General features: G+C 54.5%; 11 protein-coding genes across 11 annotated transcripts, besides 24 other annotated features; 3 read left to right on the top strand and 8 right to left on the bottom strand.

The window, feature by feature from the left end:
- Window positions 1–44: 44 nt before the first annotated feature.
- Window positions 45–1,180, bottom strand: ACLA_090090 (glycoside hydrolase family 43 protein; the record flags this gene model as incomplete). The annotated part of the gene is made up of 2 exons (XM_001272741.1): window positions 45–345; window positions 420–1,180. 2 exons carry the CDS (start codon window positions 1,178–1,180, stop codon window positions 45–47), a joined length of 1,062 nt encoding a protein of 353 aa, XP_001272742.1.
- Window positions 767–795: a microsatellite.
- Window positions 1,086–1,109: a microsatellite.
- A 67-nt stretch (window positions 1,181–1,247) lies between the features above and the next one.
- Window positions 1,248–1,287: a microsatellite.
- Window positions 1,258–1,287: a microsatellite.
- A 228-nt stretch (window positions 1,288–1,515) lies between these two features.
- Window positions 1,516–1,545: a microsatellite.
- Window positions 1,546–1,803: 258 nt separating this feature from the next.
- Window positions 1,804–3,392, bottom strand: ACLA_090080 (hydroxyacid-oxoacid transhydrogenase; the record flags this gene model as incomplete). Its single annotated transcript, XM_001272740.1, has 3 exons — window positions 1,804–2,810; window positions 2,861–2,919; window positions 2,974–3,392. The coding sequence occupies 3 exons, from the start codon at window positions 3,390–3,392 to the stop codon at window positions 1,804–1,806; spliced, it is 1,485 nt and encodes a 494-aa protein (XP_001272741.1).
- A 26-nt stretch (window positions 3,393–3,418) lies between these two features.
- Window positions 3,419–3,474: a microsatellite.
- Window positions 3,433–3,474: a microsatellite.
- Window positions 3,472–3,512: a microsatellite.
- Window positions 3,477–3,512: a microsatellite.
- A 486-nt stretch (window positions 3,513–3,998) lies between these two features.
- Window positions 3,999–4,564, bottom strand: ACLA_090070 (Bys1 family protein; the record flags this gene model as incomplete). Its single annotated transcript, XM_001272739.1, has 2 exons — window positions 3,999–4,069; window positions 4,123–4,564. The coding sequence occupies 2 exons, from the start codon at window positions 4,562–4,564 to the stop codon at window positions 3,999–4,001; spliced, it is 513 nt and encodes a 170-aa protein (XP_001272740.1).
- A 12-nt stretch (window positions 4,565–4,576) lies between these two features.
- Window positions 4,577–4,617: a microsatellite.
- Window positions 4,618–5,083: 466 nt separating this feature from the next.
- On the bottom strand, window positions 5,084–6,653 carry ACLA_090060 (arylsulfotransferase family protein; the record flags this gene model as incomplete). The annotated part of the gene is made up of 2 exons (XM_001272738.1): window positions 5,084–5,770; window positions 5,847–6,653. The coding sequence occupies 2 exons, from the start codon at window positions 6,651–6,653 to the stop codon at window positions 5,084–5,086; spliced, it is 1,494 nt and encodes a 497-aa protein (XP_001272739.1).
- Window positions 6,654–7,683: 1,030 nt separating this feature from the next.
- Window positions 7,684–7,709: a microsatellite.
- Window positions 7,710–8,104: 395 nt separating this feature from the next.
- ACLA_090050 (putative MFS sugar transporter) lies at window positions 8,105–9,861 on the top strand (the record flags this gene model as incomplete). Its single annotated transcript, XM_001272737.1, has 3 exons — window positions 8,105–8,198; window positions 8,309–9,588; window positions 9,667–9,861. 3 exons carry the CDS (start codon window positions 8,105–8,107, stop codon window positions 9,859–9,861), a joined length of 1,569 nt encoding a protein of 522 aa, XP_001272738.1.
- Window positions 8,275–8,299: a microsatellite.
- Window positions 9,284–9,312: a microsatellite.
- Window positions 9,602–9,625: a microsatellite.
- Window positions 9,862–10,146: 285 nt separating the features above from the next.
- Window positions 10,147–10,186: a microsatellite.
- Window positions 10,148–10,182: a microsatellite.
- Window positions 10,187–11,483: 1,297 nt separating the features above from the next.
- Window positions 11,484–12,706, top strand: ACLA_090040 (uncharacterized protein; the record flags this gene model as incomplete). Its single annotated transcript, XM_001272736.1, has 4 exons — window positions 11,484–11,648; window positions 11,772–12,058; window positions 12,133–12,349; window positions 12,410–12,706. The coding sequence occupies 4 exons, from the start codon at window positions 11,484–11,486 to the stop codon at window positions 12,704–12,706; spliced, it is 966 nt and encodes a 321-aa protein (XP_001272737.1).
- Window positions 11,657–11,689: a microsatellite.
- Window positions 11,688–11,713: a microsatellite.
- A 30-nt stretch (window positions 12,707–12,736) lies between the features above and the next one.
- Window positions 12,737–12,780: a microsatellite.
- Window positions 12,738–12,780: a microsatellite.
- A 1-nt stretch (window position 12,781) lies between these two features.
- Window positions 12,782–12,819: a microsatellite.
- A 452-nt stretch (window positions 12,820–13,271) lies between these two features.
- On the bottom strand, window positions 13,272–13,466 carry ACLA_090030 (uncharacterized protein; the record flags this gene model as incomplete). Its single annotated transcript, XM_001272735.1, has 1 exon — window positions 13,272–13,466. One exon carries the CDS (start codon window positions 13,464–13,466, stop codon window positions 13,272–13,274), a length of 195 nt encoding a protein of 64 aa, XP_001272736.1.
- Window positions 13,294–13,390: a microsatellite.
- A 20-nt stretch (window positions 13,467–13,486) lies between the features above and the next one.
- Window positions 13,487–13,518: a microsatellite.
- Window positions 13,519–14,077: 559 nt separating this feature from the next.
- ACLA_090020 (DUF967 domain protein) lies at window positions 14,078–14,727 on the top strand (the record flags this gene model as incomplete). The annotated part of the gene is made up of 2 exons (XM_001272734.1): window positions 14,078–14,113; window positions 14,185–14,727. The coding sequence occupies 2 exons, from the start codon at window positions 14,078–14,080 to the stop codon at window positions 14,725–14,727; spliced, it is 579 nt and encodes a 192-aa protein (XP_001272735.1).
- Window positions 14,143–14,180: a microsatellite.
- Window positions 14,728–14,904: 177 nt separating the features above from the next.
- bipA (Hsp70 family ATPase KAR2) lies at window positions 14,905–17,129 on the bottom strand (the record flags this gene model as incomplete). Its single annotated transcript, XM_001272733.1, has 4 exons — window positions 14,905–15,470; window positions 15,534–16,639; window positions 16,707–16,902; window positions 16,976–17,129. 4 exons carry the CDS (start codon window positions 17,127–17,129, stop codon window positions 14,905–14,907), a joined length of 2,022 nt encoding a protein of 673 aa, XP_001272734.1.
- A 1,022-nt stretch (window positions 17,130–18,151) lies between these two features.
- Window positions 18,152–20,978, bottom strand: ACLA_090000 (putative translation elongation factor EF-1 subunit; the record flags this gene model as incomplete). The annotated part of the gene is made up of 5 exons (XM_001272732.1): window positions 18,152–19,359; window positions 19,414–19,596; window positions 19,647–20,375; window positions 20,600–20,674; window positions 20,753–20,978. The coding sequence occupies 5 exons, from the start codon at window positions 20,976–20,978 to the stop codon at window positions 18,152–18,154; spliced, it is 2,421 nt and encodes an 806-aa protein (XP_001272733.1).
- Window positions 20,979–21,611: 633 nt separating this feature from the next.
- pan2n2 (poly(A)-specific ribonuclease) lies at window positions 21,612–25,285 on the bottom strand (the record flags this gene model as incomplete). The annotated part of the gene is made up of 4 exons (XM_001272731.1): window positions 21,612–22,554; window positions 22,610–23,725; window positions 23,786–25,083; window positions 25,157–25,285. The coding sequence occupies 4 exons, from the start codon at window positions 25,283–25,285 to the stop codon at window positions 21,612–21,614; spliced, it is 3,486 nt and encodes a 1,161-aa protein (XP_001272732.1).
- Between the last annotated feature and the right edge of the window lie 212 nt (window positions 25,286–25,497).

Genomic DNA, 25,497 nt, shown 5'->3' with positions numbered 1-25,497 from the left:
GGATAGGATGGTCACGATACTCCACTACGCTATGAGGATCTTGGTCAATGCAACGGCCTCCCCTCGACCCCCTCGGTCGTAATCACCACCGGCAGGATATTCCCATCCGCATCAAACTCCATCCGGTCGATGCAGGTCACCCGGTGGTCGCGGTCGGTCTCGTTCACGGGCCGCCGGTGGTAGACGATGTAGTAGTCCCGGCCATCAGGCGTCACCACACTATTGTGGCCCGTACTCTTGCCCACCGTCGCATTGCCCGAGAGGATCTTGACCGGGGACGAAGTAAACGGCCCCGTCGGCGAGGAACCGGTGACATAGCTCACGCCGTAGGAATCATCCCCCCATCTGCACGAAAAACAATGAGCCACTGATCCATATCCACCCATACCAAAACGGACGGGAGAGAGTTGGAAACATACCCGCCCACACTGAACATGAAATAGTACACCCCTCCCCTCTTCAACATCCACGGTCCCTCCACGTACCCCGCCGGCGTGATCTCGCGATACTCGCCCTTCAAACTCACCAGATCGTCCCCGAGCTCGACGACGACGGCATGCCCCCAGCCGCCGAAATACAGCCACGCGCGCCCGTCGCCGCCGTCGTCGTCCACAAACACCTGCGCGTCGATCGGCTCCGCGCCGAACACCGTCTCCGGGACGAGCGGCTTGCCCAGCGCGTCGGCGAAGGGCCCGCCCGGCCCCGTGGTGGACTTGGCGACCCCGATGCCTGCGCCGTCGCCGGCGGAGAAGTACATGAAATACTCGTCGCTGTCGCCGTCGCTGTCGCTGTCGCCGGAGGAGCTGGGGCTGGGGGACGAGCTGGGGGTGCGGGTGCGGGTGCGACGGCGGCGGATGACAGAGGGGGCCCAGGCGGCGCGGTTGGTGGACCAGGGGATGGAGGCGAAGTCGAGGATGCGGGGGTGTTTGGTCCAGGTGAGGAGATCTGGGGAGGAGAAGGCGTCGAAGAAGGTCTGGGAGTCGTAGGCGGCCGAGTAGGTTGGGTAGAGCCAGTAGGAGGAGGAGAAGATGCGGGCTTCCGGGTCGGCGTACCAGCCGGGGATGACGGGGTTGCCTGCTCTGGGCATGGTGGTGGTGATGGTGATGGTGTCAAGGGGCACTTGGAGGGCGGAGGAGAGGGAGGTTAGGGTCAGGGGGAGGATGGAGTGGATGGGCTTCATGGGTTAATGGGTGATGGGATAGATGTTTTTTGTTGAGTTTAGTTTATCGACTGTTGAATCAAGACGAAGAAGAAGAAGGAGGAGGAGGAGGAGGAGGAGGAGGAGGAATCGAGGGGTTATTGACAGTGGACGCAGTGGAATGTACGCCCTCCATATACACACTACAGTGAGTGAGTGTGACCCCCAAACGATGGGAAGAAACACAAAAAAAATGGAGGAGTATGGACAGTAAATCAACAACAGGATTGGGTTGGCCCTGCACCCGACAGAGAGTGTGACCACGACCAAGTCATCCGCCAATATTCAAATAGATGAACTGCACATCATAAGGAAGGATATATATAATATATGTATATATATACATACTTGCAGAAATAGACCAACTACAGCGGAATCACGCTCGCACTCAGCATGACCAGCCCTTGAGCTACCCGCTGCTCCACCACCGTCATGAGGTTAATCTTCATCGACGCCGACACACTTGCCGCTCTTCAGATTGCTGCACGCCTCGGGGTTTGGCTAGGGTTTTACATATAGATTGATCGCAGGTCATCCATTCTGGTTAGAACAGTAGATACAAATCATAATCCCCCCCCCCCCCCCCCTCATCTTTTTCAAAAAGGCTAATAATCCAACGACTGCTCCAATAACCCGCGCAGCTCCTCCCGCTCCCGCTCCAGCTCGGCATTGAGGTTCGGCGCCAGCATCAGCACCCGCTTCTGCGGGATCGTGCCCTCCACCAACGAGTCGATGTCCGAGGCCTGGAAGCCGAGATCCTTCAGTCCCCGGGGCTGGTCCCCCAGCTCGACCAGAAACTGGGCGATGGCCTCGCCGAGCACCTCTCCGGCGCTCTCGCGCTTGACGGTCGAGATGTCGACGCCAAAGGCCTCGGCGGCGGCCAGGTGGCGGTCCGGGTTGGAGGCGGCGGTGAAGCGGAAGACGGCCGGGGCGGTGACGGCCACGGAGACGCCGTGGGGGATGATGGGGTGGTCGACGGCGTAGCCGGCGTGGCGGTAGCCCGGGTTCTGGCTGGAGATGGGGTAGCTCATGCCGTGGCAGAGGTGGACGCCGGCGTTGCCGAAGCCGACGCCGGCCAGGGTGGCGGCGAGTAGCATCTGGGATTGGGCCTCGAAGTCGTCCGGGTCGCGGACGGCACGGGGCAGGTACTTGACGGTGCTGCGCAGGGCCTGCAGTGAGAAGATGTCGGAGATGGGGTTGGCGCCCTGGTAGGCGGGGCGGTTGATGGGGTTATCGGGCCGTGGGGTGCGCTCGTGGTAGGGGATGGCGGTCCAGGACTCGAGCGAGTGGCAGAGCACGTCGAGGCCGGAGGCGGCATGCACGGCGGACGGCATGGTACGGGTATTGAGCGGGTCGCAGATGCCCAGGGTCGGCTTGAGGTTGCGGTGGGCGATGCCCGTCTTGGCCTTTTTGGCGACGAGATCGAAGATGGCGGTGCCCGTGGTCTCGGAGCCAGTGCCGGCGGTGGTGGGCACGGCGACCAGGGGGCGCAGCGCTTTGGTGACGGGCAAGCCCTTGCCCAGGGGGGCATTGACGAAGTCGAGGAAGTCGGCATCCGGGTAGACGGTGTAGAGGTTCATGAGTTTGGCGGTGTCGATGACGGAGCCACCACCTGGAGGGTTTAGTTGTTTTTCATCCCTCCGCAAAGGGGTTTACACTCACCAACAGCAAGGAAGGCATCGGGGTTATACGGTTTTGCGAACGCAATGGCATCCTTGACCCTACCTTCAATATAAGCAATTATGTCCACACCGGCTAGGACTCCGCAAACTCACGAGCTATCTTTGGGCTCCACCCGGACCTTATCATAGATGGTAAACTCGATGCCCTCGCGCGTCAAGCCCTCGACGGCCTGCTTCATGGCATCCAACTTGGAGACGTTGGCATCGGTGACGATACACACGCGTTTGGCCTTCATGTTGGCAAAGTCCATGCCGACCTCCTTGGTAGCGCCGGGGCCGAAACGGATACTGGAGGCGGCCATTTCAAAGGCATACTCTTTCTGACGGGAGGCATCGACGGGGGTGGCCAGATGTCGGCGCACCTGTTTGGCCAGAGATGGGGTGTGATGGTGGTGGTGGTTGGGATTGGAATGACAGGGACATGAAGGAGGATGGGTGTACTGGACGGTGCGCAACAGGTTGAGGGCTTTGTTGGCGGCGGAGGGGGCCACACGTATTGAGGGGGCGACCATTTTGATATGATTTTAGTTAGTTTTTGGAGAGATATAGATAGAGAGATAGAGAGAGAGAGAGAGAGAGAGAGAGAGAGAGAGATGAAGAAGAAGAAGAAAAGAAGAAGAAGAGAAGAAGAAAAGGGAGGCTGTGAGATGACCAACTGCGGGGGAAAAACCAATCTTTATGAGATGAGAGAAATTCAGTTCAGTTCATTCTTCAACTGCATCGGTCTTCTGCCCGAGGATCTGACTTCGGACACCATGCATTATTCCTGCTTCCCCAGATCCAGATCGATCTGGACGATACTCGAATCCCTCTACGATTCGGTGAACGCAGCGAATGGCGTCCTCCCCGGCTTTTTACTCTCTCCAAACGGAGTCCGTGGAGCTGCCATCAGGGCCATCCAGAGGGATTCCCTCCCTCATTCAGATTCAGTCTATCAAGATCAGATACAAGAAGATTGACTTTCTCAATTCTCGAGAGAGAGATACCAATTCAATTCAATTCAATGCAGATAAATCTTCTGATATTCATAGAACAAAGAATGGTCCTACAACCGAGGTCCATAAATTGGAGAACCGATCAGTTGGAGAAAGAAAAACATCACCACATCAACTCTCCAACTATGAACTAACAACAACATCACCATCCTCATCCTCATATTCTCTTCCCCCAAAACTCCGATCTAACCCATCTAACACAACGTCAACACCAAATCCCCTTCCACCCCAGCCACCCTCACCATACTCCCCCGCGGCGGCACTCCATCCGCCCAACTAATCTCCGGCACCGCCGGCTCCAGCCTCACCCGTCGCCCCGCAAACGGGTCCCCAAAGACATCGCTCAGGTCATACCACACCGTCCGCTCCACGAGGTTATACGCGAAGATGGTCTGCGGCGCCGCGCGGTACAGCCCGTCCCGCTGCGTCGTGAGCTTGATCGCCACGCCGCCGCTGTGCGGGTCGCGTCGGAACACCTCGGCGTAGTGCGTGCCGGACATCAACGTCGTCTGCGGGCTGATGGCGCTGCCGACCGACCAGAGGTAGATGGGGTCCGGGCAGTTGTTTTGCACGATGGCGTGCCCGAGGGTTTGGTTGGTAGTTGGGGGAGGGAGGAGAGTGAGGGCGGTGGTGAGCGGGAGGAGGAGGGGGAGGAGGGTGGAGAGGTGGAGGTTGAAGTGGAAGTGCATTGTTTGAGCTTGGGTTTGGTTTGGTTTGGTATGGTATGCTTTGGTATGCTTTGAGGATTGTTGGGTGGTGGAAAGGGAATGTCTGGCTGGGCTTTTATATCGCATCTTCATGGCAGTTGGCTGAGGAGCCCTGCTCATCTACATCGCCAGTGTCCTCTTCCAGCAGTGGAGACAACACGAGCGGGTGCAGGGTCACAGATGTACGACAAGTAGACACGAACTAGGACAGAGCACAAACGGACAACAGAAGAGACCCCCTATGCCTTGATCCCAGGTCCATGTCCCACGCGGCAGCTTGAGTCACACAGATGTCCAGGAATCCCCTTCGTGAAACGGCAAGCAGGTCACAGTAGTACAATCATAATGCTCTTGCTCCTTGTCATGCCATGAGTCTAATCAATACCATATATACAAGAAAGTCAACGATACAATCGCGACATGTACATGACATGATCAAAGGCAGGGTAACCAGGACCCTACCAAACCATGTGGTTGCGCAAAACGGCTGTACAACCCCCTCTAAAAAGCAACCACGGCCGACGTCCCCAAAGGAATGTCACCTTTCCGCGCCACCACCTGCAGATGCGAAGTCGTCAACCCACGCAGCATTCCCGACGTCTCAAAGCCCGTGCGCTGGAAAGTCGCAATCACCGGATTGTGGACCGAATCGGGCCCCGTGGCCGCCAGCACCGCCCAGGTGTCGTACTCCGTCGCCCCGTTCCAGCTCATGAACACCTGCGCCGCGTCCGTCGCCGTGCGGCGCACCACGACCGCCGGCTGCCAGAACGGCGTCGCCTTCCACGGCGCCTTGTAGCCGCGGTACGAGGCGACCTCGTTGTCGGTGCCGAACTGCGCGGTGAGCACCTCCTTGTTGTCGGCGTCGAACTCCTTGACGCGCGCGATCGACCCGTAGCCCATGACCACGTGTGACGACTCCGGGCTCAGGAGCTGATAGTTGCCCTGGCTGACGCTGTGGATGACGTCTTTACTGTCGCTCAGCGTGCGCACCGTGGTCGCCGTGCGGTTGACCAGGTTCACCGCGTAGCTCAGGCCCGTCGTCGCCGCCACCGTATCCGTCGGCGTGTTGGCGTTGTTGAACAGACTCACGATCATCCCCTCGGCAGTTTGATTGTAGATGCGCATGTCGTGTTGCCAGGAGAAGGCGCCGGCCGGGTCTAGCTTGAAGTCGCCCTTGCCCAAGTCCCCCTGGAAACAGGTCAGTCTTTCCATCCATAGATCCATCCATAGACTGTCAACGAGAAAAAAAAAAAAAAAAACTTACGCTAAACTGCCACATCACGGTGCCGTTGTTGTGGACATAAAACCCGGACCAATAATGACGCAGAGAGACCAGGTACCCATCGTCCATCAGTTCAATAGAGTTGATATGGTACGCGTCCCAGGGCTGCTCGTGAGTGCCGTAGTCATCTCCCAGACCCTGTTTGGAGTCCTGCAGGTGAATGGCATCGAGATGGTCCAGCGCACTCCAGGAGTGCACAATCTCGTTCGTGGCAATGTCAATCTCGTAAAACAGACCATCCAGCATGAAATCCTCCGGGGTGCCACCGATATCCGTCAGGCTGTGCTGCGTGACATTGTAGGCGGTCACCAGCAGCGTGTTGCGCGCTGTGATATGGCTCTCGTGCAGATCCATGTAAGAGTCCTTGAGACTGTTGTCCGGCGTCACAAAGTGGTCGTTCAAGGTCACCGTGTAGATCTCCCGGTAGGTGTCGTCCAGGATGTGGACGGAGCCGTACCCAAAGCCCAGATCGGTCATGTTCCCAGCCCAGAAGGTGATGACGTCCTGGTTGAAGAGGCGCTGGACGCGGAAGTTGGCCGTCACCTCTTCGGGGCCCTGGTAGACGAGATTGGCGTCCTCGTCGTAGATGAGGGCAGCAGTGCCGGCCTGCTGGTTCCCGCGGGGACCGATGAAGAGGTATCCCGGGTCGGTGACGCCGTTCTTGGTGACCTGGATCTGAGGTGGTGTGAAGGGGGCCGTCTGGAAGGTCATGAATGGCCAGTCATCGGCCATGGCGCTGACTGACAGCAGCAGCAGGGCACAGCCCGCGGGGAGTAACGCTCGAGGCATTGATGCAGTACAACGGGGTTCAGACAAGAAAGAAAAATAAAATATAAAAAAAAGAAGGTGAGGATCTATATACAAAGCCAAGGATGAACAAGCAAACAATGGTCCTATCAAAAGAGCGACTGGGAGTGGGAAAACGAGTGTGGTCGGAAGAAAGAGAGAATTCACAAGAACGACACTGAAACAAAAGACAAGCGACGGTCTATTTGAAGGGAACAGACGAAATGAAGCCGCGAAGAACAGGGACTGGCGATCTACAAGGGGTAAGGGATCACAACTGGAGCCAGAGTGAGATCAAATCATTCAGCCGAATTGGGGGGGAGGGGAAGGGGAATCCTGAATAGTGGAGGGATATTCTATCTATTCAATACCGTTGAGCCTTCTGTGGTTAGTCGTTCGTAGTCTGGAGGTCAACATACACTCTGTTAATGAAGGAATATCTGATAAGCTTCATTGAGAAAAAGATCTTCAGTGTCGGATTGGCCACGCGGTGGATGCCAGTTGGAGTTGCCAAGCCAAAGGGGGCTACGCAATGGGAGCAGATCTCTCTATCTGTGGAAGAATTGAGGGATGATGTTAGGATAAGGGTAGAAGAAGTTTCCTCTGCAATACTTGTGGAAGGTTGGCCATTGTGTAGATTTGTCTTTCATCTCAGCCGTGTTGATGTTGATGTTGATGTCGCTGTCGCTGCTGGATGTTGTCGTTGACCAAGGGAGTCTGTCAACTGGTCAAGTCCACCGCTCAACTTCATTTTGCTCATTGCTGGTCGTAAGTCAGTCCTCTTCGGTCAAATCATCCCACGGCTTGGGAAATTACAGCGACGATCGACCGGATCAGACTATCACGATCATTTGAACGGGCTGCCGGCGGACTGCGACGGGGATATACAATGAAGGATCATGGCCCGAGCAACCCTAGCGTATCGCTTACCAGTCGAGCCAGACAGACGGACAGTATACTCCCGTAATACTTGATGGACGATCAAGGCCCACCAGGAGACAGTCAAGCTCATTCCCCACGCAACAACAGTCGTGTCAGTTGTCAGTTGTCAGTTGTCAGAGTGGGATGCGGAGAGTGGCCCTGTATGAGTATGACCAACACTACACTCAGTCACTGACAAGTGGTTCACTACGGTCTACGACAATACATCTGAACAAGGCTCAGGGCGCTAGACCATCTCCCTGGCATACCAAGTCAACCTACAGTCCTATCAGGGCGTGCGATGGCCAGAGATCATCCCCAAGCTTTCCTGTTCAGCGAGCTGCGCAGGACTGGGCGTGACACCGCGCAGGGAGATGCGATCACGCAACAGCAAGGATGCGATTGACCTCATCGATGAATGGGCGGGCTATCGTATAAGTTATGGCATGCCGACCGTGCCTGTCTACATGTCCTTCTCTCTTGTTTGATTTTTTTTTTTTTCCCTCTCGGCCAGGATCTAAGGGAAAGACAGCATGGGCAAACGGCTGGGCCTTCTGCGGGCCATTTACCTCGTGTCGGCGAGCTGCATGGGCTCCTTTGCTTTTGCCTTTGACACGGGCGTCATCAGTGCGTCCACCGGTTTTCTAAAAAGAAAAAAGAAAGAAAAAAGACATTTGATGGGAGACAAAAGGGGTCTGGCCGATGGCTGACTGACTGACTGACTGACTCAACTCCAGGCGGCGTGCTCACGCTGGAATCTTTCCAGCGCGATTTCGGATACACGCAGGCGCAGAAAACCACCGTCAACTCGAACGCGGTCTCGATCCTACAGGCCGGCGCCTTCTTCGGCTGCTTCTTCACGACACCGGTGGCCTCGCGCCTCGGGCGGCGTTCCGGGCTGATCCTCAGCTCGCTCATCTTCACGGTCGGCACGGTCCTGCAGGTGATCAACGCGCACACGCTGGGGACCTTCTACGCCGGGCGGGTGATCGCCGGGGTGGGCATTGGGGCGGCGACGGTGCTGATCCCCATGTACGCGGCGGAGATGTCGCCAAAGGAGTTCCGGGGCCGGCTCGGGGCGTGCTTCCAGTGGTTCTTCGCGCTTGGGGTGATGGTGGCATACTGGGTGACGTACGCGGTGTCGCGGGACCAGCCGTCGGCGACGAAGCAGTGGCAGATCGCGCTGGGACTGCAGCTGCTGCCGTCGACGCTACTACTAGCGGGCATGTGCACCGTCCGGGAGAGCGCACGGTGGCTGGCGACCCAGGGCCGCACGGAGGCGGCGTGGGACTCGCTGCGGTGGGTGCGCGGCGGCGAGGAGACGGCGGAGCTACGGGCGGAGTTCGACGAGATCCTGCGCGGCATCGAAGAGGAGACGCGGGTGCGCGAGCACTTTACGTGGCGCGAGCTGCTGCTGCCGGCCAACCGGTACCGGCTGTTCATCGCCGTGACGATCCAGCTGTGCGCGCAGCTGTCGGGCAACACGTCGCTGGCGTACTACGCGACGCAGATCTTCGCGGCGGTCGGCGCGGGCTCGTCAGCCACGCTGGTGACGGGCTTTTTCGGGGTCGTCAAGGTCCTCGGCGTCACCGTCTTCCAGCTGTTCGTGATGGACCGGATCGGGCGCCGCGTGCCGTTCATGGTCGGCGCGGGCGCCATGGGCTCGTTCATGCTCATCATCGCGTGCGTGCTGGCGACGCACCCGACCCCGTCGACGATGACGACGACGACGGGGACGACGCCTGCGGGCATCGCGATGATCATCATGACCTACGCGGAGGCCTTCAGCTTCAACATGTCGTGGGGCCCGTTACCGTGGCTGTACGTGGGCGAGATCTTCTCCAGTCGCACGCGCGAGGTCGGGGTCACGGTGGGCGCGGCGTCCCAATGGCTGTTCAATTTCATGATGTCGCAGGTGACGCCGCATGCGATCTCGAACATCGGCTGGCGGATGTTTTTGATGTTTGCCATTTTCAATTACGCGATTATTGGATATTCGTGGGCTTTCCTGCGGGAGGTGGGTGGTTACTTCTCTCTCTCTCTCTCTCTCTCTCATATCCTGTTCCTCTATCAAAGGTTAAAATTGACGAAATAGACTTCCCAACACTCCCTAGAGGAGATGCAGAATGTGTTTGGCGGCGGAGCAGCAGCAGCAGGAGAAGCCTCTCTAGACAAGAGGCTTGAGGAGGAACCGGAGCCAACCCGGGGGGAGCAGAGTGGTCCGGCACCCGAGGCGTCACAGTCACAGTCACAGTCGCCATCCCCGTCCTCGATCCAGGAGCAGCCTTAGAGTCAGACCCTGGCGGACTGGTACATAGTGATAGCCTGATCCGATATCTGGCTTTTGCTTCGATTTGCCGGTGATGCAGGCTGATTATTATAAGTTTTGGAATAGTCTGCTAGTCTGCTAGTCTGTTAGTCGTTAGCATACCTCTACTCCGTGCTCCGTAGATTACTAGTAGATTATGTGATTTCATAACTACTAGATATTTAGATAATATTATTAGTAGATGATTATCGAGCTGACTGAATATGCTCTATAGACTGTCAGCTTGTAGCATACCTGAACCATTATAAAAATAAAATAAAAAAAAAAAAAAAAAAAAAAAAAGAAATAAGGCTGAGCTGTCAGGTCCCAGCTCATACCCCAGACTGCAGACTCCATATCGCATCCTCTGGACTACCGAGTATTCTCGCCTTCAGTCACACAACTGGGTAGACTAGATACTCCCAAGTCAGTGGTCAGGATGATTCCCAAGCAAGAACGGAGTCATCTTCCGAAACCAACATCCACAACAAATGAAAAGAAAGAAAAGAGAGAGAAAAAAAAAAAACTCTATCCTCCCGCCAAGGCGAACGGGCTTTTACTTTGGAGTTTGGACCAGACGCACTGATTCGTAGAAAAGCCCAGTTCCCCCCTGGATCTCTCCTCATGGAAGAGAATACCGACCAGTGACGGAGACTTAAGGAACACACGATTGGTCCTTTTGTCCCGTGTCTGGTGCTTTTCACGTTTCTTGTCCCCAGAACCCCAGAACCCCAGTGGCAAAGAGGTGGAAGTTTGGATAACTTCCTGGGGAATGGTTTAGGTGACACTCCACTAGTCCACTCTCCCTCCGGCTCAGACTCAGAGCTGGTTTCATCTCAGACCATGTCTAACACTCCTAAGTCTTAACTCTGACCGACACCAAGTGACCCAAGTCCGATTCAATCTTAAATCACGGCCAACGATTGGCTGCAGACTCCCCCTCATATCATGCCCTAAGTATAGGGGTCATTGGAGTCATTGGCAACAGACTCAGAGTAACAGACATGGTTCAGATCTTGAAAAGATCCACCCCAAACTCTCCCCTCCAAGTCTCCGACAGTCCGACTCTCGCCAATTTCCACCTCGGTTACCTCTTAGACTCGTCCCTCTTGAGTCTTGACTTTCCCTGTCACGGCTTCCAGCCCCGGCTTGACTGTTTGCACTCTAGCGTGGCTCTTCCATGTGGCAGATTCCAAAAGGATCCAAAGGACCTAAACTAGCAAGAGTAAAGCCAGTTAAAGCCAGAAAACCACTCGGACTGGACACCATTCCCTCCCCTTCTCCCATCTCCCACCCGTTCATTCTTTTTTTAATATCGACCGACTCCCGGTCAGATCAAGAGGCAAACCACGGAGTCGGTCCCCTCTCCTGTCTCTCGGTCCACTGTCTACTAGATTTAATGTGCAGTGTCTATCAAATCCCAGATCATATCATCCCATCGAAGTCGAACTCTCTCTCTCTCTTGTCTATCTCTCTATCCGACTTACCCCAGATTTCTCTCCCCACAGAGACTCCATTCTTTTACCTTAGTTTCCCCCGACTCGATCCTTTCTTTTTCTTTTCTCTCTCTCTCTCTTCCACACCATGCGATCTACCTAACTCAAATGTCCTCCTCCTCGGATCGCATCACGCGGCCCCAGGATCCCGATGGCCTGGTCCTCGAAGCCTGGGGCCAGGGCCTCATGCTGGGTTCGTTGCTGGTCATGGCTGCCGTGACCTTTGCGAACATGAAGAAGCATATCCTCCTGCATAAATTGATTCTCGCCGAGGTAAGCCGCCTCTTCCTCTTCCTCCTCCTCCTCCTCCTCCTGCTGCTGCTGCTGCGGCTGCTGCTATGGAAACCCAACCCTAGCTCCCACCCTGAACCGTGGTAACCATCTCCGCATCGATAGCTCATCCTCGCCATGCCCAACGGCACCTTCATCTTCCCTAAAGACCCCGTTTACGGCTGGTACCAAAGTGTCACTGCCATCGGGCTCAACATCTCCTGGTCGCTGCACAACGTCATCGCCTGGATGAAGAACAAGCCGTTCCTGTCCCGCCGCGTTTCACTCTTCTACATCGGCACCGTCATCCTCGCCCAGCCCTACTGGATCCTCGAGATCTACGCCAACTTTGCCTATTTCAACAACTTCAACAAGATCTTTCTGACCACCCGGCCGTTGGAGCCCATCTTTCGGTATGCCACCAATCGCCATCGGAAGGTCGCGAGGGGATGAATACTGAATACTGAATACTGATGGATACTGTTAGTGACCCCTGGTGGGTCTTCACCACCGTCTCCCTCTTCTACACCATCAAACGCGAATACAACTTCAGCCTCAAGGAGCTCGTCAGCATCTCCCCACGCTTCGGCATCATGCTCGCCGCCATGTGTCTCTCCATCGCCTTCATGATCGTCGATACCTGCAGTGTACTCAACGTTTTTTCCCATTCCTCCCTGCCAACGGGCATCGAGCCTTTCTGGAAGGTAAGTCCCCCTTTTTCTCCCCAAGTCTGAGGATTTCCTCCCCGCTAACAACCGACCCAGCTCTCCTTCATCTTCAAATGTCTCTGCGACACCGTCATCCTCGACGACTTCAAGACCGCCCTCGACCGCATGCGCGCCTACTGGCTGCGCAAACGCAACATGGGCGGCGAGATCCTTCTACACACCGGCGACCAGAACCAGCGCCACCGCCTCGAAGGGAGCAGCCGGCTGCGTCCCACGGACGAGGAGGACGCCCTGGCCAGTAGCGGGATGGGTAGCGGCGGCGGTCCCTCCCAGCGCAAGTCCGATTATAACGTGCCCAAGGTGTATACGCGGGAACATGTGCGGACGACTTGACCCGGGCTGCGGTTTGCAGTTGCGGGTGGGTATATATCAATATATATATATATATATATATATATATAAATATAATTTCTCTTTTTCTTTTTTTTTTTTTTCTTTTTTTTTTTCCTTCATCTGAAGTGTATCCGTAGAGCGAATACAGATATAATCATGAATATATATATATAGCCAATACGGAATTAATACACCAGTCGCACCCTAGTTACAATTCTACATTGGAATCGGAGTAGCAACCATCACGGTGTATATGTAGTATACAGTACTCCAGGAAAAGCACAGGAGATCGATATACTAGGGGACCAGGGAGCTCAGAGAAAGAGTGCAGTTCACCTGAGCGGACGATCTTTCTGTTTACAATCACTGGGAATAAATAATGACAGAAGCGACCATTGCCGACGATAACGAGAAAAGATCCTCATACATACGAATGCATCAACCCTCTCTATCGCAGCAGCGAGTCTACGACGGTCAAGTACCCTTGATCGACCGGAGCCATTGCTCAAGTTATTCGTACGCTATACGATTTCACTCTGTTGATATATGCCAGCCAACTCCAAGTCTAACGGCCGTTGCGCGAGCGTTGCGACTTGCGACTTGTGACTTGCGACTTGCGACTTGCGACTTGCGACTTGCGACTTGCGACTTGCGACTTGCGACTTGCGACTTGCGACTTGCGACCCGCCGACCATGCTGCGGCCTGCGGCCTGCGGGTCGGCGGGACCTCTGAGTCTGAGCTGCCGTTGGGCGTCGGCATGCCGCCTGGGCGTCCGGTGCTGGAGTCTGGAGTCTGGAGTCTGGACTCTGGACACGCCGATCTGCACTATCGGGACTTCGTGATCAAGCGTCTCTCTCCCGGAACGTGGGGAGTTTTAGTTTTAGATCGTGGGGGGTTCGCTGAACGAGTGCATGGGCCCATGGCCATGGGGCATGGAGGTTGTTGAGTTGGTATGGCGTGGAGACTGGTCCAGCCGTTGAGGGAGAGGAGAGATGAGAAGGGAAGTACTCCGTAGATATTGCAGGGAGGACGGACTGTGCTTGAAGATGCCGAGTTCTTCTTCAGTCGTATCCCTGTATCTAGTTACACTGCATTATATCCCATAATCCATGAGCTTTGCTGGGCGATATCCACTGTAGACTGCCAGAATCTCAGAGTCAGAGATGTAGGAAGGTCCACGCGATCCCGCTGATGTCACCACATCATCCAGCATAGAAGCAGCTCCTCAGACCTCAATCCCTTCTTTTCTATATCTATATCTACCCTCATACCTCTTCTTCTTCATTTTTTACTTCCCTATTTCTTCCCTCCTCCTCCTCCTCCTCTCCATCTTCATCTCCCCAACCACCCCCCCCCCACCACTAGCAAAAATGGACGACAGACCCCTCCCCCCAACCAGCACAGACGTAAGCTCCTACACCCTGCACCTCCCCCCCCAAACCAACTAAACCAAACTAAACCCTAAACCAAATCTCAGGTCCGCGAACTCACCGTCCAAGAATCCTCCGCCGCAGTCCTCTTCCCAACCTTCACCGCCTCGACCGCCTGGTCGCTCGGCCTCGCCCTGCGCACCCGCATCCGCTCGCTGCCCGCCGACCAGCGCAAGCCCGCCCTCATCTCCATCACGCTCTCCGGCGGCTCCGAGCCCCACGTCGTCTTCCAGAGCGCCACCGAGCCCGGCACCGTCGCCGACAACGAGGTCTGGGTGCGCCGCAAGCGGAACACCGTGCTGCGCTGGGGGGTGTCCAGCTGGCTGATGCGCCAGAAGATGCTGGCGAGCGCCGCGCCGAGTGCCGCCGACGTGGAACAGGCGTTTGTGCGGAAGTTTGCGCTGCAGAGCTCCGGGGGCGGCGCCGCGGATGACTATGCGATCCATGGCGGTGGCTTTCCGGTGCGCGTCCGTGGGGTGGATGGCGTGGTGGGTGTCATTGTAGTGAGCGGGCTGAAGCAGGAGCACGATCACCAGGTCATCGTCGAGGTCGTGCACAATTATATCCTACAGAATTCCGAGGCACCCTAAGGGATCTTGCAACCGTATTTCGAAGACCACCTCCATCATTGGATACAAAAGTACAGGGATACCAACCATATATGATCGCCGATCAAAACAGGGTCCAGGTCTCAAGCCTATTCACGGGAGAGGGAAATAATGCATCATAACAAATCAAAACTCCATAAATCCTCTAGAAAAGATATTTTACAGTTCGTCATGTCCGCTGGGCTCGTCCTCCTCATCAGCCGGGGCAGAGCCATAAAGCTTGCTGGTGATGGGGTAGGCCACGTTGGACAGTTGCTCCTTCTGCTCCTCAAAGTCCTCGGTGGTCGCGGTGGCGGCGTTGTCCTCCAGCCAGTCGGTCACCTCCTTGACAGCATCCAAGATCGTCTGCTTGTCATCCTCATCGATCTGACCACCCAGGCCGTTCTCATCGTTGACCTGGTTCTTCAGGCTGAACGCGTAGTTCTCCAGTCCGTTACGGGCCTCGATCTTGGCCTTGATGGCCTTGTCCTCCTCGGCGAATTCCTCAGCCTCGGCGACCATGCGGTCAATCTCCTCCTGGGACAGACGACCCTTGTCGTTGGTGATGGTGATGGACTCAACCTTGCCGGTGCCCTTGTCGCTGGCGCCAACCTTCAGGATACCGTTGGCATCCAGGTCGAACGAGACCTCAATCTGGGGCACGCCACGGGGGGCGGGAGGGATGCCAGTGAGCTCAAACTTGCCGAGCAGGTTGTTGTCCTTGGTCAGGGAACGTTCACCCTCGACTGGAGAAAGCAGTCAGTAACAGGGCGCATGCGGGGATAAGATAGGCGTGAAAATGTACTTACAAACTTGGATCAGGACAGTGGGCTGGTTATCAGCGGCGGTCGAGAAGATCTGAGACTTGCGGGTAGGGATGACGGTGTTACGGGGGATGAGCTTGGTCATGACACCACCGGTGGTCTCAATACCGAGAGTAAGGGGGTTGACGTCCATGAGAACGACATCGCCGGTTCCCTCCTCACCAGACAGAACACCACCCTGAACGGCGGCACCGAAAGCGACGGCCTCATCGGGGTTGATGCCCTTGGAGGCCTTCTTGCCACCAAAGTACTCCTCGAGGAGAGACTGGACCTTGGGGATACGGGTGGAACCACCGACCAGAACGATGTCGTCAACATCGGCCTTCTTGACCTTGGCGTCCTTGAGAACCTGCTCAACAGGCTTCAGGGTCTTCTTGAAGAGGTCCATGTTGAGCTCCTCGAACTTGGCGCGGGTCAGGGTCTCAGAGAAATCCTCGCCGTTGTGGAAGGACTCGATTTCGATACGGGTCGACATCTGGGAAGACAGAGTACGCTTGGCCTTCTCAACCTCGCGCTTCAGCTTACCCATGGCCTTGAGATCCTTGGAGACATCGACGTTGTTCTTCTTGTTGTACTGCTTGACGAAGTAGTCCATGACGCGGTGGTCAAAGTCCTCACCACCAAGGTGAGTATCACCAGCGGTAGCCAGAACCTCGAAGACGCCGTTGTCGATCGACAGCAGGGAGACATCAAAAGTACCACCACCAAGATCGTAGACAATGACATTGCGCTCATCACCAACCTTGTCCAAGCCGTAGGCGATGGCCGCGGCGGTGGGTTCGTTGACAACACGGAGAACGTTCAAGCCGGCGATGGTACCAGCGTCCTTGGTAGCCTGTCTCTGGGCATCGTTGAAGTAAGCGGGAACAGTGACGACGGCGTGGGTAACCTTCTTTCCAAGGTAGCCCTCAGCGATCTCCTTCATCTTTCCGAGAACCATGGCGGAAACCTCCTCGGGGCTCAGGATCTTGGGAGTCTTGTTGACCTCAACCTTGACAAGGGGCTTGCCCTCCTTGTTGACGATCTTGAAGGGGAAGTTCTTGGCGTCCTTCTGGACATCTCTGTCATCGAACTTGCGTCCAATCAAACGCCTATTGGCGGTATAGTTAGCGACGGAAGTTCATAGAATGCTCTATCAACTCTCAGGGAATCACTCACTTGATGTCAAAGATGGTCCGGGTAGGGTTCGAGGCGTATTGGTTCTTCGCGGCGTCACCGACCAGGCGCTCCTCATCAGTGAAGGCGACGTAGGAGGGAGTGATACGGTTTCCTTGGTCATTGGCGATGATCTCAACCTTTCCATTCTGCATCACACCGACACAGGAGTAGGTTGTTCCCAGATCGATACCGATGACTACGAGCAGACAAGCGGGTCAGTTCCATCAATTGCAGCAAAATACCAGACAGCCAACAGAGCGAACACCTACCAGTGCCATAGTTGTCCTGTACTGAGGAGTCTTCCTCGGCGTGAGCGGTTCCAAAGAACGCGAGAGGAGCGATGAAAACAAGGAGAAGATAGAAAATGGTGGACCAGGCAGCGAACGGCTTAGCCGCGCCATTGCGACTCGATAGTCGCGACATGATGGGGGTATATGTGATGTAGAAAGAAGTCCTTCGTTCAACAATCGGACAATGTTCAATCCAGGTCAATGAGGATACGTGTATGTTTCCAAGACACGTTCCAAAATCCTTTTCTCAGCTCCCTGCAACACGCGCACACACACACTTCCTTGCGGAGATGTGCTGGAAAGAAGCAAAGAAAGAAAGAAAGAGGAAAGGGAGAAAGTCGAACAGACGACGACTGGGGAGGAATGTTTGTCGAAGTGAAAGAGAGAGAGAGAGAGAGGTGAGTTGAAGAGGAGAGGGAAGAGAATGAATTGTCCAGGGAAGCTCCGGCCAGCTTTTGTTCTTGTATGGGCCGGCAGGCGGCAAACAGAGCGCAGCGGCCATGCTGGCCTTTTCGCGGGTGTTGCATTTAAGGTTACTTCTCCGCCGGTGATTGGCTGAGACTGCTTCCTGGGCCCGGCGGGCTGAGTCATCCAAAACCTCACCGCCATGGTTCTGCCGGCGAAACCTCGAGGTGCTTCTTTCCCAATCGGGAAAGCGGATTGGCCATCGAAATTGCTAGAAGGAAGGAACGGGGTTCGGCGCCTGAGGATTCAGGAGTCAGGATACGTGGATGGTCGCGAATGGTCTGCATCAAGTGGGTTTGAGACGACAGTGGACAGCTGTCGGTTTCATCTGCTTTCTTCTCTACGAAACTGCGACTAGGGGTTCAATTCCACAGCAATATCTCGACAGATAATCCCTGACGAAATTCCGTCAGGCGGGGAAAGCGCGCCTCAGGCGACGAGTCCGGCTGATTAGTATGCTTGGAGTCAAATGATAGGATCATAGTCAGACATAGAAGGCCCACTGCCATGCTTGCCTGCCTGCCTTGTAAAGGTGCCTGGTCGCCACTTGTCCTTTAACTCAAGTGCAAGTAGGCTTTCGATCTTGTATACTTTTAGCCGGGTCATAGGCCAGGACAAACGTAATGGATCCTAGGTATTTCGTAGTCGTAAATCCTAGCGTTATCTATACGATTCGCACATGATCTATCACTATTCCAGCAACCCAGCGGCGACCGTCTCGCCTCCAGAACGTAGGACAATCCTCGTAGGTGCCTCAAGTGGCACAGCCTGGTCCATCTCCACCACCACTCGCGCCACAGTGCCAGGCGCAACGATCTTGGGCTTCTTCTTGATCACGGCGCCTGATCCCTTGTCGAGTGTTGCGACTAATCGGCTGATGCGTCCGGGGACATGGAGACGTCCACGATGAATATCAACCATGCTGGGCATCAGGTGCTCGAATGCGAGCACCTTGGCCGTGAAGGACGTGACATTAGCAATGGGGGCTAATGCCCGGCAGATCACATCGCCAGATCGAAGATGGATGGGATCGATGTTGGCCAGGTTCAGAACCACGTTCTGGCCGGCTACAGCCCAGTCGCTGGGTTCGCCATCGACTTCCAGGCTCCGAATGGTGGCTGTCTCACCGCTCGGCATGGTCAGAATCTGATCGCCTATCTGCAAACTACCGGCATCGATTCGTCCAGAAATAGAAAGAGGATTCTGCACACTGCCACGGAAGACGTCGCCAATCGTCATCCGCAAAGGCTTGTCAAGCGCATAGCTGGACGGCTCGGCCGCCTCCAATTCGTCGATCAGTGTCGGACCCGTGTACCATGAGGCATTGGGATCCTCACTGCGTCCAGTGACATTGTCCCCTCGAAAGCCCGAGCAGGGAACAAAGGCAATATTCTTCGCCTGGAACCCAGCAGTCGTCAGGAACGAGGAGATCTGCTGTTCGATCTCCTCAAACCGATCCCGACTCCAGTCCACCGCGTCCATCTTGTTTACGGCGATGATGATCCGTTGAACTCCCATACTCCGCACCAACAGGGCATGCTCCTTGGTCTGGCCCCTCAGTCCGGATTCGAAATTCCCAGTGCTCGAATCAATGACAAGCACGGCAAAATCTGCCTGGCTGGCCCCCGCAATCATGTTTGGCACAAAGTCCCGGTGACCGGGGGCATCCACGATCGTGAAGACCGTCTTGGCCGTCTCAAATTTATTCGTAGCAATGTCGATGGTGACACCGCGCGCTCTCTCCTCCGTGCCCTGATCAAGTACCCAGGCGAGAGCAAAAGACCCCTTTCCGATCTTCTCAGCTTCCCGCTGGTACTTTTCCAGCGTTCGCTGATCAATGGCTTTCAGATCCGCAAGCAAACGGCCCATGAGCGTGCTTTTTCCAGCATCGACATGACCTGAACTAATGTCAGCGCTAGTACAAACGTAATAGTGGGCAGATGCATACTGACCGATGACCGCGAAATTCATCGCTCTTTTGCGCTGAGCTTTACTGTACTCGGACAAAACATCCAGGTTCTTGCTCTTGACATTCACCTTTTCCTCCACACTCAAGTTACTCAAACCACCCGCCAGGTCACCTTGATTCTTCTTGTCGCCCGCCGACTTTGACGCAGGTTGTTTCGACTTGAAGCCTGCCTTTTCATTAGGGGACAATTTTACACCTTTCTCCGAATAGCCAAACCTTTAGCTGAGCTCTGTGCATTGAGAACGACATCATCCGGGCTAGGTCCTGCAAAGTCAAAGGGCTCAGTGAGATCTTGTCCGTAAATCTTCATAAGATCAACAGTATTCGAATGCAAGTGGCTAGGCTTGGTAGACCCCGACCGCGTAGCGTTCCCAACAATGATGCTGGCAAATGTAGACGGCGGTGCACGGATGTCGACCTTGGGCTGCTCCTGTTCCAGTTCGTGGGCCAATGGCTCTTTTGCCGACTGAACTTCCGTCACCTCTGGGCTTTGGGGCTTGCTCGGCTCGGGTGACGGCTTCTTCTCGGTTACCGGCTTTTCCAGACGTGCCCCTCTTCCCAATGTACGAAGAGGCTGCCTAGCATCCGATGGCTTCTGCGTCTTACCACTGCCGGCAAGTCTTTCCCGCAGTGACAGAGACGCTAGTTTCGATTCCACTGGGGGCTTCTCAGGCGTATCAACAACAGCTGGAGTAGACGGCGCCGGTGTGGCTTTGTCACCCTCTTTCTTCTTGCGCGCAGCAGCCAGAGCAGCCAACTTCGACATCTTCCCACTGCTCTCAGGAGCGCCGCCGAGCAACCCAAGCCGAGGATAGAGCGGCTCGATGAGAATCTCAGCCTTGCGGTGCGCAGGGACATTCAGCCATGGTGAGTCACGAAAGAAGTCCCTAGCTGAAAAGTGGGACGACAACGGCGCCGTTGTAGGAGGAAGAGGATATGCCGGCACTGAAAGACCTGTTAGAACATTGAACATTTAAGAGTCCAGAATGGCGTCAGTTGAAGATCGAGCAACATGCAAGGAGGGGAATATATGTATATACTCACTGCCAGTCCCATAACTCCAAAGACACCGAGTGAGGCCCCATTCCACACGGTCGAGGTCGCCCCCAAGCCCAAGCCACACCCAAAGAACAGAGTATACAAAACAAGAAAAGCAAAGAATCGCTCACCTTTCGCCTTCGCTGCCGTAGCAGGAGCAGGAGCAGGAGTATTCTGCTTCTTTTGAATCTCTTTCGCTTTCTTGCCTATCCACCCAAACAACACAGATTTAGCCCACTCTTTCCATCCTCCGCTATCCACCAGAGCAACCCATCCCTACTCACCTCGTAGATAATTGACCGATTTCTCTACATCGTTGTAGTAATGCCACAGCGCCTCCTGGACTTCGTCCCGAGTCGCCGTCACAGAGGGCTCCCCGGAGATCAACTGCGCCAGCACCTCCGCCGTGCATTGCTCGAGGATCTCCTGCTCTTCCGGGTCCGGAGAGTCGTATCCGTCGTCGAAGTCTTCATCATCGTAGTTCACGTTCTTCATGCGGTGCCGCGACATGGTGAATTTTTGGTGTTGGGGGGTTGGGTTCAGGGCGGGGCAGCGGGATGGACTGGACGGAGGGGAGGGGTTGTAGACTTGCACCGTGTAGTTAGTTGGAATTTGGCGCTGAAGCTTGAAAAATGGGAATAGGCAAGTAGCCAAGACTTCCAAATTGCTTGGACTCCAGAAGATACAAAGGGACTCCGTTGGAAGAGCGAAGGAGCTGTATGATTGATGCGGAGGAGACAATGAGAGATTCTCTGGGTTGTTGTGGAGAACAGAAGAGAAGTCGGGATCCTTCACCACGTCATTCCCCGCTGTGCACACTCGAAGAGCAAATGAGTTCTATATTGAAGTGGAAAAGCGAGTATAATCAAATACTACTATCTACAGTTTACAGGTTTGGAATCCAAGCATCTATACAAGTACACTGTCGGGTTTTGTAAGTAAATCTCGCCCTTTTTTATTGGCATTTTAGAACAATTCGAATCTTTGAATATTCTCAAGCTCGATCCCAAAACATATCTAATGGTCTGAATGGGTCCAATACATCAATGTAAATGTCTCTCTCTATTGTATAGCACGATGCTTATCATGCCAGCACCTAGTTTAGCTAGCAATACGTTTCTTCCACAAATGCTTGGCTAGCAATTATTTCAACGGACTCCCACCGAAGAAATCCCCTGTCCCCGGCCCACCGAAGGTGCCATTACTTGGAGTCAGGGCGATTGAGCGCCGGAATGCTTGCCGAGGCGTAGCTGGTGCACTCGTCGTGGCTGCGGCAGCAGCAGCGCCACCAACATCAGGGGTGCTTGGAGTGTTGCGACCGCTATTATTCTGCATTGTCACTGCTGTGCCAGGTCGGGAGAGAACGGTGGCAACGCCATTGCGAGGCGGAGGTCTGAATCCGAGCCTGGAGCCTTCGCGGAATATTTCCTCAAGAATCTGGTTCACGATACCTGCGTCCTCGTATTCCTGGAACTTCTTCCACAGGCGAAGGGCCATGCGCGCATCTTCGACCGAGTCATGGCCCTGGTTGGCGTCCGTTGACTCTTCTTGGATATATTCCTTGAACACAGCCCACGCTAAATACCGGAGGCTGAGACGCCGATTCTTGCCAGGATGGAAGTAGAGATACTGTGTGTCCACCGTTTGATTCTTGGGGACTTGTATGTTGATCTTGCGGAAATCAGAAGCAAGACCATGTCCAACAAAGATGCATCCCAAATTTAGAAGCAGCCATAGTTTCTTGTAAGCCACTTTGAGGGGAACCAGATTGTGTTGACTCGTCCTGGGATCCAGGTCTCCTGGCTTGATCCCTGAATACTGCGTGACGTAGTCAACGATGGGTTCTTTGATGGTGATGTAGTCGTCAATGAAAGGAACCCCTTCATGGATTCCTGATCCCCGAAGAACCGAGACTCGAGCAAGGCCACTTTTATTGGGTCGCACGATTTCCTGAGACCCGTCTGCCTTCACATCGATCTCCGCCTTCTCGAGATCAACGAATTCGGTGTCAAGAGCGACAGGAGTGCCCGGTGTCGGCTTCTCCTCTTCCGTCAGTGTCTGCCGCGATTCAACCGGACGGCCGCCGCTGCAGTTGTCGTCAGTACTGAGATGTCCATGTTCTTGCATAGGATGCTACTTACTTCAACGACCAGTCGCGGAACAGGAGAGTGGTATCCAGGGTATCCTTCCAGGCGTCGTCCACGCCGTGTCGAGCATCCCTGGCTTGATACGCCAGCACACACGGTATCTTCCATGGCTGGTTGAAACGAAGCGCTTCGTCTTTGTCGACTTCCGTGACAAGGAAGTCATTGAACAAATGCCATCGGCTCTTCGACTCCGTCTCGCGAGAAGAGATAGAAACGTTGATGAAAGAAACAAGATGTGCTTTTTGATGTTCAGGAATGTCAATCTCCGCAACCAGACCCACCAAATCATACAGGACGAGGTTGGGCACTTTGTTCTGCACTTGAGCCTTGAGTTCATCTCCTTCATAACACATGACCTGACCCCCTTCAACGACTATTCCAATCTCCTCAGGCAACCAGCCAGGAATCGACCACAGCCTTCGGCAAAGTGGATTGTTGAGAGCTGCGTTGAGGATTAGGACCAGAGGCATCCGATGGACTGTCTTTCTGATGGTTACTTGCTGATAACGTCGGCAGTAGTTACACCATCCTCTGTTCTGCGTTTCCCGTTCAATACTAGCACGCAGAATATTCGAGAACTTGAATGCTGGATTTCTGCGAGCTTGTTTGATATCAATGGCGGGATAAATGAGCTCATTGGCGAGGGAATTTCCAGGTCTGACGATCTCGTTCTGACAGAACATGCATCGAATAGATTCAGACGCAATAGTCGCAAGCCTATGATCTAGGTCGTCGGAGCTTGGAAGAATCATGCGGAAATCGTGAGCGATTTGGTTAAGGAAAAATCTGTTCACAGATTGAATAGCGGAGGAAAGTGATTTTGTGGTCAAATTCTCCTCGAGGAGGCCAAGGTTCGAAGCCTCCCGGTAGCTGCTGAAGGCTTTCAACAGATTTGTAGCTTGGCAATTTTGGCCATTGGCTTTCTCAAGCATATCGAAAAGGTACCCCATTTCACAAAGAAGACAGGTCTCGTATATACAGGTACTCGCCGCATGGTGAAGAGCGAGGTTCCGCACGAGAGGAATGAATTTGAGGAGTTGGAGGAGAGCATTGGTGAAGGAGTTTGCGATGTGTGTCTCCAGCCCGGAAAATATGGTCTGGTTGTAGAATCTATTCAGGAATGTATTAGCCTCCAATGCAATCACAACCCGATGATCGTGCGTTTCTTACCTGAAATCGAAATCGTCGACACCAAATCGACTGTACTTGATTTCGACGTTGCTGTACTTGAGAAGTGGGTCATCCTCAGCTTCCCCATTGAGCTTCGCACCTGCGAGAGCCTCCGCCGTGTCGCTAACAGACCCTTCTGATTTAGCCCTCGTTTGCTCTCTAGCCTTCTCACTTAGAAATTTCGGCGCGATTAGAGCAGATTCGGCAGTGGTCAACGCACGCGTATTTTCGACCTGATACCGTCGTGTCTTCTTCGGATTTGGCGCATAATGACCCATCTCAGCAGGTCGAAGATAGGGAATCAGGCTCTGGTCGATTGAAGCTGGGGGGTTGCCAACTTCGAAAACTAGGTGACTGGGCCACGCAGAAAAGAGCCGTTCGTGATAGTACGGCATCCCGATCATATTTAACGGCGTATCCGGGGACCAGTCAAGGGAAGGGGGTCTGGGAACAACATCCGCAAACTCGACTTCCTTGCTCATTTCATTGAAATGGACTTTCGAGGGCGAGCCCCACAGGTGAATAGCACATTCAGCATCATTAATAGCCAAAGCCTCTCCAGAAGGCGAGATGTCGATTCCGAGCATGAATGATACGTTCGCCTGGCGGAGATTGATGGCATTCGGATTCATCAGGTCGACCACTTGAAGCTGTCCAGTCTGGGAAGCCACAAAGCTGGTCGTATGTAGCTTCGGGTGCATGCGCACATAGGCAGCCCCAGCATGAAAAGGAATAGGCGGTAATGGGGAGAGTGTCTTCAAATCGTAGACATTGGCCAAGGGATCGACGATTGGAGAACCCAGATGCCTAACCGAGAAGCCGCAGGTGACCAACAAATCATTACGAGCATCCATATCATTAATTGCCGTCCCATGTGCCTTCCAAGATTTCACCACCTGGAAATCCGACAGACTCAACGCGTTGACCGATCCAGTATCCGTGGCGGCACAGAGATATCGACTCTTCTTCATCATAGTGTAATTGTGATCAGTTTGCAGCTTGTCGACTATAACCCCCTTATCGATATCAATCGTAAACATCGCACTCTGGCATCCAGCAACGATAATCCTGTTCAGCTGCGCCGTAAAACTCATGCAGTGGAGATCCGTCATTTCCTCGTGAGCGATGTGCCATTGCGAAAGCCCACGTCGCGTAATCATATGCACGCTCTTCGGCGACAGCGAAATCACACCCCTCTCATGAAACAGAATCTGTCTGACAGGACCGTCAGATACCGGGTGGGCGCGAACAGACGTATACCGCTGCAACTCGGGACCGTAGAATGAGGTGATTCGGCCCTACCCAATGCAGGGTTCAGTCAATCAGCATTTCCCACCATTGAAGTAGTACCAATCGACACGCCGCACTCACAAATTCATTACCGGCCCACAGCAATTCGGAGACATCGTCGAATGCTATCGTCGTCGCGATAGTCGGCAAGCCGTGCGAGCTCGGAGCAGGCACGGGAATGCGCGACAATTCATCCCAATCGGCCTCCATCGCCTAAGCATCCCACTTGGGCGGGCACACGATCACAGATATCCGTAGTTCGATTAGGAAGAGAGCGTATGTGATTTAGAGAATGAAACGGTTACGCCCATCTAGGAGCAGGGCGAACCTAGACATCGTTTGGTGGAGGCGCGATTGCGGGGAAGCTGACTCTGAGACACCGTTTTTCGTTCGAGTTTGTAGCACCGGGATGGACTCTTGAG

The sequence above is a fragment of the Aspergillus clavatus genome, genomic scaffold, assembly GCF_000002715.2.
Source record: "Aspergillus clavatus NRRL 1 1099423829798 genomic scaffold, whole genome shotgun sequence".
NCBI classification, from domain to species: Eukaryota; Fungi; Ascomycota; class Eurotiomycetes; order Eurotiales; family Aspergillaceae; genus Aspergillus; species Aspergillus clavatus.
This window is presented reverse-complemented; position numbering and strand designations above follow the sequence as displayed.